The sequence below is a fragment of the Hyposmocoma kahamanoa genome, unplaced genomic scaffold (genome assembly GCF_003589595.1).
Source record: "Hyposmocoma kahamanoa isolate Upper Pololo Valley unplaced genomic scaffold, ASM358959v1 86, whole genome shotgun sequence".
Taxonomy (NCBI): domain Eukaryota; kingdom Metazoa; phylum Arthropoda; class Insecta; order Lepidoptera; family Cosmopterigidae; genus Hyposmocoma; species Hyposmocoma kahamanoa.
Genome location: NW_020654289.1, coordinates 8,815,118 through 8,833,893, shown reverse-complemented (window position 1 = coordinate 8,833,893; position 18,776 = coordinate 8,815,118). Strand labels below are relative to the sequence as shown.

Sequence of the window (18,776 nt, the reverse complement as noted above, 5' to 3'; positions counted from 1 at the left end):
TCTAGTTCCCACTATATGGTCCTTCGAGCAAAAATTCCGAACGAGCGTTCTTAAGAGAAGAAAGAAAACCATCATCAAGGAAGTTTCTTCAATTCAAACTACCAACAACGGAGTGCGCCGTTCCACCCGTCCACAGTCAAGAGAAGCTCTTCTATTGCAGCTCTTACTGCTTGCAATTCAAGCTTCCAACAGTCCGTCTTCAAGTGGATTGCCATCGTCAAAGAATCATCGATTATCGTAACTTACAAAGTTCAGCATAATTTGGAACAGAATCATCGATTATTGTGAACTGCATACACGAAGCTCAGTATAATTTGGATCAGGAGCTTCGATCGTCACCGGCACATAGTAAGATCTTTCCATTTACATAATCCTATCATATAATTTCATATCCAATCCATAACAAAAAATCTTAACTTTACAATCTTGGTAAAATTTTGCACAGACCTTATTTCTAATAGTTTATCTTTTATTAAACCTTACTTAAGACGCAACACATACTTAAATTATTCTTATATTCTATTAACTAAACTGAACCATTTAAGGTACTCATTTCTCTAATTTCTGTATTATTATTTCATTTTGTGTGTGGGTATATTTGCTCATATTCATATGCCAAAAACGCCTGCTGCAATACAATAGCAAATGCAATTCAAAGCAATACTTAATTTTGCTCCTTAACTTTGTCAGGCGCAACCTAAGTCAGGCGCAACTTATTTTTGCTCATAATCTCTTTACAGGCGTTATTGTCTTCCGTAGTCGACTTGTAACATTGCTCATCAACTCACGCCAGGAGTAAGAAACTTGTACCTGAAGCCAGCTTTGAGTAAACACGTCTTATTTCTTTACATATTTTACTTGGCTTTAGCTTCAATCACAATGTTTGGTGATAAAGATCCAACCATTGATGCAAAAATTAAAGAATTAATAAAGAAACGTGGTTCCATTAAAGCTAAGCTTACGCAATTCATAGGGTTCCTTAACACTTCTAAAAGCTGTCAACAGCTAAGCGACTCGCAACTAACTGAACTAGAAATTAGAATTGAAAGACTAGAAAACTCATTCACATTATACGATGATTTTCAGACCGAGCTAGAGATGTTATCGGAGAAAACTGACGAGCTGTATGCGGAGCGGGAGATATTCGAGAACAGCTACTATAGCGCAGTGGGTATAGCGCGAGAGCTGCTCACCCGGCACCGCAGGCAGCGCGACAAAGACGCCCAATCCGAGGTAAGCTCGTCTGATGCACGTACAGTGGTTAACCGGCAAAGCGTTAGATTACCTATAATAAATATACCTCACTTCAGTGGGGGCTTCAAGAATTGGCTCGAATTTAAAGACATTTATCTTTCCTTAATTCATGAAGATAAATCCATAGACGACATCACAAAATTTCATTACTTACGTACTTCGCTTCATGGAAGCGCAGCCGTAATAATTCAGAGCTTGGACTTCAGAGCTGACAATTATTTAACTGCATGGAATCTTCTTTGCGACAGATTTGATAACAATCAGTTATTGGTCAGTAATCACGTTCAAGCCCTCTTCAATATTGAACCGATACAAAAAGAGTCAAGTCAAGCTCTACGTCGAATCGTAGATGACACAAAGAAAAACTTAAGAGCTCTTGAAACCTTACAACAACCAGTTCAGCACTGGGACACATTGATTATACACATCATGGCTTCTAAATTAGATTCTGTAACTAGTAGGCAATGGGAAGAGCTTAGAAATTCTCTGAACGAAGCTCCTACTCTAGATATGTTCATAAAATTCATTAGTAACAGATCTAATCTTCTAGAAACGATAGAGGAGTCAAAATCTACAAAAGGTAAAGCAGAAACTTATTCTAATAAAGCAAAAAGCCTCGTTGCTACTTCCAACAGCAAAACTGACTACACTAAAGCCACCTGTCCAATGTGTAGTAAAGCTCATTACGTTTTCAGCTGCGAAACATTCAGGGCTCTACCAGTAGAGTCGCGCATAATTAAAGCTAAGGAATATAAAGTATGTCTTAATTGTCTACGACCGGGTCATACCGATGTTAAGTGTAGACTCAGTCACTGCAAATATTGTAAAGCTAAACATAACACTTTACTACATAAACATACTGAACCAAACTTTCCGCCTGAAACTGTAGCCTTATCAGCTTGTAACAGCACATCAAACTCATATCGTCATGTATTACTGTCCACAGCTCTGGTCAAAGCGTATGACAGCGACGGTAAGCCGCACAGTGCCAGAGTCTTATTGGACAATGGAAGTACGACGAATTTCATAACGCAGGATATGTGTCACAAGCTTAATTTATCAACACGTTCTATCATATCTAAGGTAACTGGCATCAACAACCAAGTCTCCGATACCACACGCTCGTGCTCTCTTATCATAGAGTCTTATGACGGTGGTTATAGAACGGACATTGACTGTTTCATAATGCCTAAAATTACTACTACTATACCAAATACATACATAAACACTCATGATATACCCTTACCTTCTGGAATTTGCTTAGCTGATCCGTCTTATAACGTCCCTTCCTCCATCGACTTACTTGTTGGAGCTGACATCTTTTGGAGTGTAATCGGTACTAACCGAATACAACTAGGCAATAATAACCCTGCGCTCATTGAGACCAAGCTTGGCTGGCTTATCTCTGGCGTCATACATCAACCAAGTCATACAAAATCAGTTTGTATGTTTATACAAAATACACAAACACCAATAGACATCACACGTTTCTGGGAACTTGATACCATACCTCCCAAGCATAATTACACAAAGGAAGAACGTACATGTGAACTAAGTTTCATAGAGACTACTAAACGAAAAAGTGATGGGCGTTTTATTGTTACCATTCCTCTCAAAGAATCTCCCGAAGCCCTAGGGAACTCGTATGAGATGGCTAAACGCAGATTTTTATCATTAGAGCGTAGACTAGATAGAGAGCCAACCTTCAAAAAACGTTATGTAGAGTTTATGGAGGAATATGAAGCTTTAGGTCACATGTGTGAAAACACACAACAGACAACTTCAACGAAGTCTTATTACTTACCTCATCATGGAGTTGTCAGAGAGTCGAGTATGACCACCAAACTTAGGGTCGTTTTCGATGCTTCTGCCGTAACAACCTCAGGTAAGTCCTTCAACTCAATACAGCTAGTAGGCCCTACTGTTCAAGATGACTTGCTCTCCATATTACTTCGATTTCGGCAGCATAAGATAGTCGTATCAGCCGACATCGAAAAGATGTACCGACAGATAGAGGTTGATCCACCACAGCGCACTCTACAACAAATATTGTGGAGAGCCGATCCATCACAGCGACTCAAAAGATACATCTTAAATACCGTAACTTATGGTACAGCATCCGCTCCTTTTTTGAGCACACGCTGTCTACTTCAGTTATCAAAAGACGCGTCAAATACACAAACGCAACAAGCAATTGCTCGCGACTTCTATGTAGACGACTTTTTGAGTGGCGCTGATTCGGTATCAGATACAATCGCCTTATGCCAGAGTGTCACAGACACTCTCTCATCTGCCAAGTTCAAACTTCGAAAGTGGCAGTCAAGTAACACAGAGGTTTTAGAGTGTATGTCAAACAGTGAGTGCTCTTCAAAACATGTTAATCTCAGTGCTAATGAGCTTTCAAAGACTTTAGGTCTTAATTGGCAATGTAATACAGACACACTTACCTTTTCAATTAATACATCCTTATACATAAACGATACTATTACCAAGCGTCACATACTATCTACGATTGCTCAGGTATTCGATCCTTTAGGACTTGTGTCCCCTTGTATAGTCGAAGCCAAAATTCTCATGCAAAAGTTGTGGATTGACAAATGTTCCTGGGATGATGAAGTCTCAGTTGACATTAAAAAATTGTGGTATGACTTTGCTCATTCTTTACCGCGCCTTAACAACACAAGCATTCCTAGACGGGTTATGTGTAACTCGCCACTATCTATACAACTACATATATTTACAGATGCATCAGAAAAGGCATACGGCGCTTGCGCGTATGTGCGGACCGTCGCTACTAATGGTTCAGTCACTGTCCGTCTCCTGACCTCCAAAAGTAAAGTCGCCCCCATTAAGCCGACAACTATGCCGCGCCTTGAGCTGTGTGGGGCATTGGTGGGAGCACGATTGTGTACAAAAGTTCTTGCTTCATTAACCATAAGGCCTGAGTGCATATTTTGGTGCGATTCCATGATAGTTTTGGGTTGGCTTGCCTCTTCGCCACTCCCATTAAAGCCTTTTGTACGTCATCGTGTGTGTGAGATACAGGAAGGTTTTAGAGAACATTCTTGGCGGTACGTGCCCTCCAAAGAAAACCCCGCAGACTTAGTCTCACGCGGACTAAGCGCTAACTTGATTAGCGACTCTACCTTGTGGTGGACAGGCCCTTCTTTTTTATTATCACCCTCTTCCTTCTGGCCTGAAACACCCAACAAAGAAAAGGTAATAGAATTACCTGACACCATTACCATGAAATCTCTTCACGCGACTGAAACCCACGACATCAATTCCATACAAAATTTAATTCAGGGATCGTCGAACTTCTCCCAACTTAAACGTGTAATGGCGTATGTCCTTCGTTTCATAACCAATAGTCGAAAAAGTCTTACAAAACGGCTTGGATGTCTTAAAACTTCAGAATTAAATGCTGCATCCAATTCTCTTCTACGCACCGCTCAGCGAGAGTCATTTCCTGTTGAGTATGAATTACTGAAGGTTGGAAAAAACTTACCAAAAAAGAACCGCCTTATTTCCCTGTCACCCTACTCAGACAATGGCATTATTCGAGTTGGTGGTAGGCTTGAAAACTCGTTCTATGACTACAACGTAAAACATCCCATTCTCATATGTAGTAAACATCATTTAACTAGACTAATTTTCAACTCGTTTCACTTACAGTTCTATCACGCGGGACCTCAACTTCTCCTAGCTTCAATTAGGCATACGTACTGGGCGTTAGGTGGTAGAAATCTGGCAAAAAAGACTGTACGCGCATGCATAAAGTGCGTCAGATTCAAAGCACAAACAGTGCAACCAATCATGGGCAACTTACCCAAGGAAAGATTACAATTAGAGTTTCCCTTCATTGACACAGGCACAGATTACGCCGGGCCAATTCTTTTAGCCGATCGCAAAGGTAGAGGCAGTAAACTTATCAAATCTTATATTTGTGTTTTTATCTGTCTAGCCACAAAAGCGGTGCATCTCGAGCTTGTTTCAGATTTGACTAAGGAAGCGTTCATTGCAGCTCTTAACCGTTTCACGGCTCGTCGGGGCAAACCGAGGAACATCTACTCAGACAACGGTACCACGTTCGTAGGGTCCTTTAACGAACTTTCCAATATTCTGAAACAAGACCTTTCTCTTGAAATGGCAGACTCGGGTATAAACTTTTCATTTATTCCAGCGTACACTCCACACTTCGGTGGCTTATGGGAGTCGGCTGTTAAGTCCATAAAGCATCACCTAAGACGTATTTTAGGTCTTACCCATTTGACCTACGAGGAAATGAGTACATGCCTTATTCAGGTCGAAGCAATATTGAACTCCAGGCCTCTTACACCCCTTTCCAACGATCCTTGTGACCTTACTCCTCTTACTCCTGCCCACTTCCTTGTTGGAAGATCTCTAATGTGCGTGCCTCATCCGCAGATCTGCAATGCGAAGATCACCAGCCTTCAGAGGTTTCAGCGAGTAGAATACTTAAAACAACATTTCTGGAACCGGTTTTCTAATGAATATATTTCCTCGCTCCAACAGAGAACCAAATGGCATCATTCCACAGGGCAGCTAGAGCAAGGAGCATTAGTCATCGTAAAGGAGAAGAATCTTCCTCCCCTAATGTGGCTGCTCGGTCGCATCGTGCATCTTGTGCCTGGTAGAGACGGCATAGCTCGAGTAGCCGACGTCAAGACGAAGAAGGGCACCATCCGTCGGGCTTATAACATGCTATGTCCGCTCCCGATCAAATCATTTGAACCTGAATCTTCATCTTCAACGCCGGGAGTATATGGTTCCACCATCGATCAAACGCCGGCTAAATAAATCCACCCCCGGGTCTGCAAGGGGCACGCGGGGTGTTGGGGGGTCACGCGAATGACGGAATTCGCGATTCTCGCCGCGCGCGCGTTGGGCACTGCGACTCGGAACGACGGCGGAACGAATTGTGCGCGCGAGTACCTACTTTCTTTTTAATACAATAAGTGTAATACAGTTCGCTAGTTTTATTCAACTGGATACCCCTTGTAAGCGATAGGGCTCTAGTTCCCACTAGCCATCGAGTATTGCTTGTAGCTTGTCACTGAAAAAACATAGATTTATTGGATATACTAAATCTATGTGAAAAAATTACTATCAAACGTAAGTAATATTCGATCAAATGAAAAGATGCATGATGCGAATGAAACTTCATAGTTCACATTGTGTATGATTTGGTCGAGTATTACTTAATTGGGAGTAATTGTTTCGGACGGATGTCGGATATAGAACGGGAGTAGACTAGACCCCCTGAGCATTTATGATGTCAAATGCTGGCTTTACTTTTTATTAAGGAAAAGATTTCGATAATGATTTGTTTATTACTCTATAAATCCTCCATTTTTAACCGACTTCAAAAAAAGGAGGAACCTCCTCCTCAGTTCGACTGTATGTTTTTTTGTATGTATGTTACGCGATAACTCCGGTATTGGTAAACCGATTTTCATGATTCTTTTTTTGTTGTAAAGAGGGTACCTCCATAGTGGTCCCATTTAATTTTGAAGAAAATCATCCACCTCTAAGGGTGGTTGATCACGCATAAACATTCATTTTTATATACAGCGCCTTAAAATTAAAGCAATTATTTTAATGGTTGATTTTGCTATTCTCCAATTCAAGGCGCTTTTCTCTCAATATAAATTGAGTAGTAAAAACTATTATCTCCTATTTCAAGACTCGTATAGTGGCAAACTAGGAGATATTTTAATAAAACTTGGCAAATAGACGTAATTCCACATACTTTTGAGGTCGGTTTTTTAGTACTCTGTACCGAGATTATAATTTGTCAATAAATCACGCCCGTAATCCCTGACTAGACTCTTGAGGTGGAATTTGCGATCAAAAATGAAACGTGATTATTTATCTACCTACTGACTATTAAATTACCTACCCCGACATAGTATATTTGATAAATATACAGGGTGTAACAGCAAGGTGTAGTCATATTTGAAGGTCGGATTCAGTTAATGGTATGAAACTATTTAGAAAGTTGTTTTAGTACAAACTACGTTATTTATGGAAATTTCGCCATGAACAGTTTCGATCAGCTGATGTCATTTAACGAAAATAAATAGTCACATCACATCTCTATTGAGTATCAGAATACAACCAAATTACGTAACTTGAAAAAATTGTGAAATTCAGGCATGTTATTGTAAATGATAAAGTACTTAATGCCATATTCTTATTACTATGTTATAATTTACTAAATTTATTATTATTTTATTCATGTAATATGCGTGTGAACATTTAATGAAAAATAAATATTATCGATTACTTTGCCAAAATACACTAGTTCATAATAAAACTATTATTTAAAACTTAGTACATAATAACGTAATATGGTTTCGTTAACTTCATATCTTCAAACATACAAAATACACAAATTTCCATTTAATATCCATTAATAAAACTAATGTCCTCTAAAAAACACATATTTAAAGTTATCTCTGTTTCTTTTTACCATATCATATGTAATAATACGCATTCATCTATTGTATTTTAAATGAATGAAATTTGTCTCTTTCTATCCGTCGGTACTGTTCTAACGCATGGCGGCTAGCGAATCAGTCGGTATGTTTCTTCTAACGCATGACGCAATATGACGCAATTATCCGACTAATACTTCGCACCCTTACAATGAAAGCGACCCAAATCAAAAAATTAAAAAATGAGTTTATACCGTAAAACCATCTTAAAAAAATATTTTGTTACATTAGTCACACTGTGGTGAAGATGAAATTGTGCAATTAAAGCTCGAATAGCACTGATTCATAAAGGTCCCTTTCATTTTGTTCTTTCAGTTTAAAAATTCTACTCCCGCGTCGAAATATTAACGCCGCATTTATTGTTGAATCTGCATTTGCAAAGACAACACGCTGCCACTGACGGATTAGCATTTGAGCCATTTTCGTTCCGAAAATCATATTCAAAAATCACTAGTAGCAGTAGAGCTCCTTGTGAGTTCGTCCAGGGTAGTACTGCCACATTACCGTGTTACAGTTTTGAAGGGTAAGGGTGCTGGTGAAATTACAGGCACATGGGACTTGTCAACTATGTCTCAGAGAGATGGACGCCGTAGCAGTAGCCTTCGAGCGGCAGTGCTACTGTTATGGACAGGCGTGACGCTTTCCACCGGGTACACGACTTGTTCGACCCGTCGCTTAATATTTAAAAAAAAAATATTTTTTTAGTAACTTACTTTTTAAAGGGACTTACTTTTTTGTTTCGTGGACTTTCTTCTTTTTTAATTGTGAAACAGGGACCACAAAACAATATCAAGGGTTTTGACATCTTGCTTAGCTGATGAACATTAAAAAGACTTAATTCTTAATACGTTAAATGATAACAAAAAAATCGTTAAAAAAAAGACCTATTGGCGACTAGTTTTTGTAAATTGTGTTTTTAAATTGTTGAACATTAAAATGATCAGAAACAATTTTCAGTTGTAAAGTTCCATTTTTCCTCATTATTTTCAAAGACTAATAAGGCCATCACCTTTAGTACTTCAAGAGTAGGTAATAAATAAAATAATATGAAAATATGAAAAAACTTGAAATCTTATTTTCTTTTTTATTCCCAAAAAGTTGAAATTTTGTATTGGGACACTTTCATCCTAAAGGTGCAACCTGAAGGTCGGTAAACGTCAAGAAATTAGTTTTGATCGTTGACCACGAATTAATTATTGTAATTTTAATTTAATTTAATTTTTTTTTATGATTGATTTAGTGTCTGTTTAAGTATATCTAAATGTTTTAAAATGAATGTTGAGCACAGTAATAATTGGGCACAGATATGCCTGTTGTATTAATTTTTAAGTGTTTTTATTTTCCTCACTTTCTGTATCTGATGTCTGTACATTGTGCCATAAATAAAAAATAAAAAATAAAAATAAAATAAATTTTCATCACTTGCTTGGAAATGAAAATATCGTGAGAAAACTTGGATTTCGGAGATAATTGCCGAAATCTTCAAAGATGCGAGAATGTCAAGTTTCCAACCAGTACTTACTATGCAAGTGCAGTGGACTAAACCTTGTGCAAAAAATAGTACTTTACTAACTTACATACGTCTATTGCTGAGCGCACGTTTCTAACAACAGGCTTACGCTTAATTTGACTTATCTACACACGACAACTTTCTGGGTATGGGTTTATTACATGGTGAAATTGAAATAATTAATATCCGTTGAACCTATTAAGGTTCTTACTTCCTAATAATATCTACTCATCTAAAGAAATATTTTAGAATAGTTTAAATTAGCAATAGTGTAAAACCATAAAAAATCTTACCTAAATAAACAAAGTATCAAGATTAGTCGCCTTGCGTACGCGATACGTAATCGTAGCGAAGTCGCAAGCCTTTGGCGGCAACTTTGGCGGCAAAAATATCACCTTTGATTTTCGCCGCCAGCATTTGATTTTATACATCGTGATGTGGAGTAGTGGTTAATGTTAGACTCGTTTCGGAGGTCGTGGATTCGATTCTCATAGTTGACTGGCTCTATGGGGTAGTTGTTAGAGTGTTAGGTTTTCTTTGCGGATGTCGTAGATTTGATTCCCATAGTCGACTGCCTCCATAGTCTAGTGGTTAGAGCGTTAGGCTTTCTTTTCGGAAGTCGTGGATTTGATTCCCATAGTCGACTGCCTCTATGGTGTAGTGGTTAGAGTGTTAGGCTTTCGTTTCGGCGGTTGTGGATTTGATTCCCATAGTCGACTGCCTCCATGGTGTAGTGGTTAGTGTTAGGCTTTGTTTTCGGAGGTCGTGGATTTGATTCCTATAGTCGACTGCCTCCATGGTGTAGTGGTTAGAGTGTTAGGCTTTCGTTTCGGAGGTCGTGGATTTGATTCCTATAGTCGACTGCCTCCATGGTGTAGTGGTTAGTGTGTTAGGCTTTCGTTTCGGACGTCGTGAGTTTCCGATGGGTGACTGCCTCCTTAGTGCAGTATATCCGTAATCACTCAGTCAGTTCTTGCGTTGTGTGGAAGTGGTACGGGTGATGGTCAGAGCTTGTTTACAAACAAAGGCGTATGCAGTGCAACGTTGAAGGTCGTAGACGTAGGATATAGGTATTCGTTTAATGTGTATGTAATGATGTAATTTGTATCAGGAGAAGGGTCTTATTTTAAAAGGATGGTAATAATTTTAATTTCATCCTGTAGGTACATTATGAAAACGTTACCCTATATTCCAAAATTTGCGTTTCAGTCGGCGTCCTTTGATGTGCCGCCGCTGAGGCAGAGGCGCTATTTTTTAATTTTTTGTAACAGTCTGTAATTGCCGTTTGCGTTGTGAGGACTAAATAGGTGTCATCGTTTTGTTTGTGTCTTGTTTTTGTGTTTATTTAAACTATGTCACGCTTAAGCAATAGTGATTACTAAGAGATGATGTTGTGCGTAGGCGCAGCCGATGGGAGCTTGCGCCAGCCTCGCCAAATTTATTGGGCAAAGTTTATTGATGGCGTCCCAGAAAATCGACGTCGACCATTTCCTGCTGTGGAATGCTTCAGGAAGATGGTTATGAGACTTCATAATAGTGGATCGTTCCGTGGTTCCAGTTCTGAAGGCCGGCCGAGTTCACGAGACCCAGAATTCGAGGCAGATGTTTTGGAACATTTTCTCGGCAATCCAAAGACAAGTACTCGTCGTGCTGCGGCAGCCTTTGGTGGTGTGAACCATATGAGTGTGTGGCGTGTGCTACGGGATGATGGCCAGCACCCATACCATTTTCAAAGAATGCAGGAGCTGTTACAAGCGGACTATGATCTACGTTTGGCATTTTGCCGCTGGTACCGCGACCAGGTTGGGAGGTCTCCCGACTTCGCTTCGTCGGTACTGTGGACAGACGACGCGTCATTTACGCGTGCGGGCATTATCAATATGCATAATGAACATTTTTGGACTCATTTGAATCCCCGCGTATCAAGGGAATCAAATTTTCAACACCAGTGGCGGATTAACGTGTTGGCTGGTATAATAGGTTGTGCCGTCATCGGTCCAGTGTTTTTGCCGGCAAGTCTGAATGGGGCCAATTATTTAAGATTCCTAACAGAAGACTTGGATGACGTTCTGATGGCCCTGTCAGTGACACAATACGTGAGACTCGTGATGGAACACAGGATGACTTTCTAGCACGATGGAGCACCCGCACATTTTGCTCGAAATGTACGTTCCCATCTGAACGACCGTCTCCCGCAGTGGATTGGGCGGGGAGGTCCTGTACCCTGGCCAGCGTGGTCCCCAGACTTGACACCGCTCGATTTTTTTTGTGGGGTCATATAAAAATATTGTTTATGCGGAGTCCTGTGAAAGCGCAGAAGAAATGAGGCAGCGGATCGAAATGGCGTTTAGTCAAATCACTCGGCAGATGCTTCAAAGAGTAGAGCAGTCTCTGTACCGACGCACGGAAATATGCATATTGCATGGAGGTCGGCATTTTGAACCTTACCTGTAAATGTGTGAAATGTGCCAGCAGTGCGTGTAGTGATTGTACTTATTATTCAAAATTATCGTAAACAAGTCAATATTTCGTACATTGTACAACAGTGAATTACAATTCGTAGGAAATTCATTAAAACGTGTATGAATTGCACAGTAGGTAAGTACCAATTAAAAAAGTATCCACTATTGTAAAATTGTCGTAAATAAATGTATTAATACAAAATTATGTAGAATGTGTATACGATGAAGGCGTGCGTAACTACGGGCTTAATAAGTAAATAAATATCCTTTAAATTGTATGTAAATAAGTACGTACCTAGGTATGGCATAAAATAATATTGTTAGAAATAATTCGATTTTTCTAGGTATTTAAAGATTTTGTTACTTAATATTAACGTGTTATCAACATATTCAAATCATGTTTTTACAGTGGCATTTCAATTGTAGTCAGCTGTGCTTTCGCCCCGCTTGCGGCCGCCCAGGTTTCATTAATGAATTGGTGAAGTCGTAGTAACGTAACTAGCAATAGAGTTGTGACGCAGTGGTTGTTTCGGACAATCACTATTTATACAAACATAATTAAACTTATATCAACATTAAAAGTCACTTATTTTTATTTGATATTTTGCACAGAGGGTCTAGATCAAGTATAGGTTTGGCTCCTTTAATATGACTACACCTTGCGGTTACACCCTGTAGAACAAAATAGTTGAAAAGTAATACGCTTCCAGGCGTGAGGAATAGGTTAAAAAAATGGAAGAAGTTATTTAATATTTGCCTTTTTTGAAGACCGTAGTTTTTTATGGATGTCAAATGAAAATAGATACATTTTTATTGTAAAATTATGAAATTAAGTAAACGAATACTTAGTTATTTATGCACCGAGTTTTAAATATAATTTTTAATTTGAAGTTGTATATTATTGCAATACAATACATACCTGTTGTTTATTTTACATAAAACATGTATAATATACAGTATGATCATATGATTAATCTGATACAAGTGATATTAACAACATACAAATTCACAGAGTGATATGCTTCAATTTCACATGTTTTTAACTTATGTTATTGGCTTTCGTTATGTTACTCAAGCGATGTCAAAATTACAGTAGGATTATAGGTATCGGCGATCGGTCGCTGTCGAACTGTGACTTTGGGATCAAAGTGCAGTCAATAATCGCTATAGACATGCTAAATGCCACAAATTATAGTCAAATGTTCGCCTCCAACATCTGTGCACAAAACTCTCGAGAGCTGCTTTAGCGGCCCAGCGCAACATCTAGTCTGTATTATATACATACACGTAAGGAGTCATAATAATAAAACACAAATTGTCATTTCCTTAATTTGTTTATTTATTATATGTATTTATTTGTATTTGGTTCGGAAACGTCCGTAATACTGATCGTAGCAATATGCAAATCACAAGTTTTGTTAGCTTAATATAAATAATTAAACAACGGTTTATAAACATATTGAATAAACAAATAAAATGGAATGGTAAAAAGAAGACAATATCATTACATACAGCAACGCTGAATATATTATTGACACAACTCATTCGATTAAAAAGTCAGGTTTGTGGGTAATACACATAAATCTTAAGATAGAATAAAGATCTTTGTACTGAATAATAATGGTCAAATTTTTTGCACACTAGTGCAGTTTCATGAACAAGGTTTTATATAGTTTCTAAAGTCGGCCATTCCATACCTCACATCACACTCAGCGGTGTGTAGAAAGCTCAACTTGTAGTAGAAGTTATTATTTTGTTGTCATAACTAGTTATATCAAATTACTCAGTCGTAACAGGATCAATAAAATTTTATCCGATATACTCCACTTGCTGCATCTAATGATTACATAAAAGGTTTGTCTTTAAAATGACAGTAAATCATCTGACACAACACGTCAATCCTACAACCGTTGGATTACGTATGTGCTATTCGTTTTAGTATAAGAGTCTGAAATAAATATGCTAGGAATTGATTGTATGATTAACTCACAAAAAATACATAAAGTATGCTAGATACTGTGCATTTAACGATCAAAATAGACATAAAAAATAAGTTAAAATCAATTAAAATCATTACATTGATCTAGAATAACTCAAAAAGTCAGTGACATCTTAAAATAAGGCAGTGCTATACTTCAAAAGTTATTGCAAGTTTCCACGGATAGTGGCCTTAAATTATGACGTATTAAGTTGCCTATTCGCTAACAAACATGTTAGCTGCCCATAACGACTACAATGAACCACACGCTTGATGCATGAGCATAATTTTGGAGGAGTTTATTAGTGGGATACTCATCATCGTTCGACATTTTGACCGACTTAAGGGAACAAAGTTATGAACCCTGAACCTTACGCTGCTAGTACGTTGGTTGTTTGACTAAAACTAATATTCGATTCGGTTTCTGTCGACCAACATGTTCCCCAGCGAATGGGGCCCCTTTAGAATCACATTAACACTAACATTTACACAATTTAATACTTTACAACCCTGAAAAGTCAGACTATTAAAACTATTTCCTTTTCGAACTGCCCGAGGAAACAAATTGCAAGGTACAATGATGATATAAGAAATAAGACATATTCGTCTGTAAAGATAGAATTTTACAATACCCTATTAAGTTATTAATTTCAATGTTACACTTTTTAGACCGTTGCTCTACTGCAGCTTTTATACCAGTAAAACTAAATAGGAGAAAGAGATAAACGTGAGACGAGGTTAACAGTATTTGAACATTTAACGAAATATCAAATTAAATTCTACACTAATGAGACTACATGGTGAATGTGAGTTAACATTAAAAAGCTTTATAATACGAGCGGAGGCCGAAGATTTCGAATCGCGATTAAACTTGCAACGAGAAACCTGCGAGTAATAGGTCCACGATACTACGACCATTTATTTACCAAGACCATCTACAAAGAAAAGTGTTTACAGTGACAAAATGTGTCACACCCGACTGACGCTTTTTTTATTAGATAATTTTACAAATTGATTATCAGAAATAAGTTTTTTTTTATGACACCAAGTGATACGCCTGTTCATGACAGTTGCAGAGCCGCTCAGAACTTTAAATCGAAAAGCTTTAGCCCGAAACCCTGAGACATAAGTTGATAAGTCTCATGTGCCTGTTATTTCAACTCACATTACTGCTTGGCGACAGAAATAAGTAAGCTGGGGCATTAATTCCCTAGACGAACACTTTCACAAGAAGCGTTACTGATAGTAAAAAGTTTTTGATCACGGTATTTTCTTTTTACTTCTCCAATATTTCTATTATATATATTGTAATATTGTGGCAAGAAAGCTATAATTAGTAATAATCATTTAGTGGATAGCCTCTAAATTCTTAAAATCTATACGTATTATCCAGTTTAGTTTTTGGAATTAAATTTTTTTATTGAATGTCGTTCGCCGAATCGGTTTTGTTTTATATTACATATTATTGTTTATACTAGCGAAATAAAAATATTATAACTTGACGTAGTATTATAGAATGGGTCATTGATAAAAAATTGGTGTGCACAAAAGAAGCACCGTCCAACAAAAAAACACGACGTACAATTCCTTTCCTGTACGTCTGCCGCAGCCTGGGAAACGATCGGCGAGAATCGTACGCTGATTGGCAAATCATTTCCTCACCAAACATTACAGTCTGTGCCATCGAGACGATAAGAAGAAGATTGATAATAAGATATAAATGGTTCTATTGTATTATATTCTAAGGGCGCGTTCCATTATGTCGTAACGTTTTTATTAACGTTGGACGACTGTTGCGTCTAGCCTGTTCCCATATCACGACTATCTGTTGTGACTGTGTCGTGGACGTTTATTTTGTCGTTCAACGATTGTCGTGTCTAGCTGGAACAACTAAACTAAACTAGTTCATGAACTAGATCATGACGATAATTTATCGGTTCACGGCAGCCACCTTGTCGTTTGCACGACATAATCGTTTGAAGTTGTGATTATCTATCGTCACATTTTTATCGTGACATTTAAGTTATCATGGACGATTGTCGTTCTAGCTCTTCCCATTATCACGTGAATCTGTTGTCGTAAACTTCATTTAAATATACAAGCCACGACACTTCAAACTACACGACGCTACTTAACACTAAGAGCCCAGTTACACGAGCCGAAAGTTTTCGCGCGGCCGCCGCGCGATGACCGCTCAGTTACCACACCTTCATGTACATTAATGGCGAGTCTGAATTCTATTTACTACGTAACAACATTTAAATTGCCCTGAATAATGCCGCCCGGCGCGTAGACCAAATGCAAGACAGGCTAGACGGCGTGCCCGCGACGTTCATTTAAATTAAAACGTATAACAAATAAATAAAGCGTATTTTGCCATGACAGTTAGACGCACGCGGTCGCTGCGAGGCCGCAACGCGGATAAGTTGCCCCTATTATCATAACTAATGTAATAGATACTTTTAGCAAAATTGAGTTATTAACATATCTGGAATCAGCGACATGAGATCTACAACACCCTATAAGCGGATTTTTTACATCTTATTTGGTTTCTGTTTTATTGAAAAGCATGATCAACATTTTTTTTAGGTGGCAATAAAATTTTAGGTGTCAATATCTCGAAAGTTACCCAAACGCAAATGCGTTAGTTATGACATCACAGGGCTGATAAAAACGCACGTGCTCGAGTTACCAAATGACTTATAATGAAGGGGTTCATATTTTTATGTATTTGGCCCCAAAGTGTGATACGAATGTTCCCATACATGACTCGATTTCAACATGGGCGTGGCACTAAAGTTGTTAAGAAATATAGAATTACGGTAACTGCTGCAGTAGAGCTCAACCTAATAATAAGTTTATAATGATCTTCATATAGATAAAATTAGATAAACACTCCATATCTACAATGTCCGAACGCTTTGAAATTCAACCGACTCTATTAAAAATAGATTCTTTAATTTGAACATGGCCTATTATCGAAATCCTAATAAATATAATCTGTAACATTGTCTAGCCAATTTTTATAGAGGAATAAATTGATTATACTGAATATTTATTTATTTTTACAATTTGTTACGGAATTTCATACATTCTAAATTGCTATTAAAGTTAATGCAACCACACTGTAATTCATTGCAAAGTTCACAATTGCGAAATTCTTCTAATGTCCTTAAAAAAATCATTACCATCCTTATTCAAAATACCGAATAAAGTATGCTGTAAAGGATTATCACTAATTTCAGGTTTCTTACCACGGTATGACTTCTTTTTATTTTCTCGATATTTCGGAATGGTTGCACGCTCCATGGTCACGGGTTGACTGGACTGCGGCAGATCACAGCTTTAAGAGCAGATATATCTGTCTACCCTCTTGCGCTGTCGAAGACTGTCGTAATGGAAGGAAAGGAGCAACATACACAAAATTATTTAGCACATCTTAACAACACCCAAACAAAATGAATTTCACTGGTGAAATTGAGAAAAATCGCGCGCTTGCATTTTTGGACGTATTGGTCAAAGTCCGACAAGACGGTTCACTCGTTCATTCTGTGTACAGAAAACCAACTCACACGGATAAATATTTACATGCCACTTCACGTCATCACCCAAAACACCTACATTCGGTCGCCAGGTCATTAACCAATAGAGCTTATGATCTTTGTGATGCACACCACCTGCCCCAGGAACAGGACACGTTAAGACGGTTTTGCGACGGAATGGATACGAAATAAAAACATGGAAACCAATATACAAAAGAAGAAGCAAATTGACGTACAGAGACTACCAGTTTTTCTGCCCTATGTACACAGGAGTGACAGATAAAATAGGCAGGTTGCTAAGGAAGTTTTCCATAAAAACTGTTTTCAGCCCCTTAACCAAAATAGGAAAAATGTTACGTTCGCCAAAAGAACACCTTCCTTTACAAACACCGGCTCGTATATCGGTCAGACTAAACGAACAATTGTCGATCGTATGAAGGAACACATCCGAGCATTAAAAAACAATGATGCAGAAGTCGGCTATAGCACAACTAACCACTAGATCGAGTTGCAAAACACCCAGGTACTGTCGACAGAACGTCACAACATACCACGGTTGGTACGAGAAGCCATGGAGATCACGAAGTACAAAAAGCTTAACCGTGATGATGGTTTTAAACTGTCCAGTGCATGGAATCCGGTCCTTAGTGTGTGCAGTAATAAAAACAAAAACACCTCGAGTTCAGTTTCGCGTGTGGATACAGTGAATGTGATTTGTGTGAAACAAGTGAGTGACAATGGTAAAAAGCCACAACAAATCGAGATGTAGGTAGTAGTGGTCGACAGCGTAAGAGGGTAGACAGATATGTCTGCTCTTAAAGCTGTCATCTGCCGCCGTCCAGTCAACCCGTGACCATAGAGCGTGCAACCGTTCAGAAATATCGGAAAAATGAAAAGACGTCATACCGTGCTAAGAAACCTGACATTAGTGATAATCATTTAGTGAATAACCACGAAAGCCTTAAAATCTATAAAGTAGGCTGTGTTCACTGCGAGTACTGCATACTTTAAAATATTTGCTTCGGTACTTTCAAGCAAGTAATACAACCGACTTCGCCTAACAGATTAAGTAGGAGGACCTAATATTTTGTACCTTTCAATCATTACTCTCCATTGCAAAAAATCTGGGTTAGAAACATTCGCAATTCAGAACTTCACAACTGAGAAAACAGTCAACATGCAACAGACAACATGCTATAATGTAATTTGAATAATATTCTATATTTTCAATTAGCCTTAACACTAACTGTATAATATTTAGAAGATACATTGGATTCCTATCTACCAATACAGGGTAGAATTCAATATTTTTCGACATTTTCCTTGTATTCAGTTCTCGTTTTGGCACCAAACCTATTTACTTGCTAAAACACAGTATACTCAAACTAGAGTTGATATCTGAACAGTGTAGACTTTTATAGGTGGAATCAAATGTCTTCAAAAATGATCTTACCACACATCAGCATTATCTCGTCCAGAGGCGTCTGTGCCGGCCACTTTGAATGCTTC

General features: G+C 38.2%; 1 protein-coding gene across 2 annotated transcripts; it reads left to right on the top strand.

The window, feature by feature from the left end:
* Positions 1-357: 357 nt before the first annotated feature.
* LOC113234770 lies at positions 358-6,269 on the top strand. Of its 2 annotated transcripts, none has more exons than XM_026470242.1 (2): positions 358-1,233; positions 5,791-6,269. In XM_026470242.1, exons 1-2 carry the CDS (start codon positions 880-882, stop codon positions 6,073-6,075), a joined length of 639 nt encoding a protein of 212 aa, XP_026326027.1. In that variant the 5' UTR covers positions 358-879; the 3' UTR covers positions 6,076-6,269. The 2 variants fall into 2 exon arrangements, with proteins under 2 accessions (XP_026326027.1, XP_026326026.1); XM_026470241.1 differs by lacking the exon at positions 358-1,233 and adding an exon at positions 3,999-5,335.
* The last annotated feature ends 12,507 nt before the right edge of the window (positions 6,270-18,776 follow it).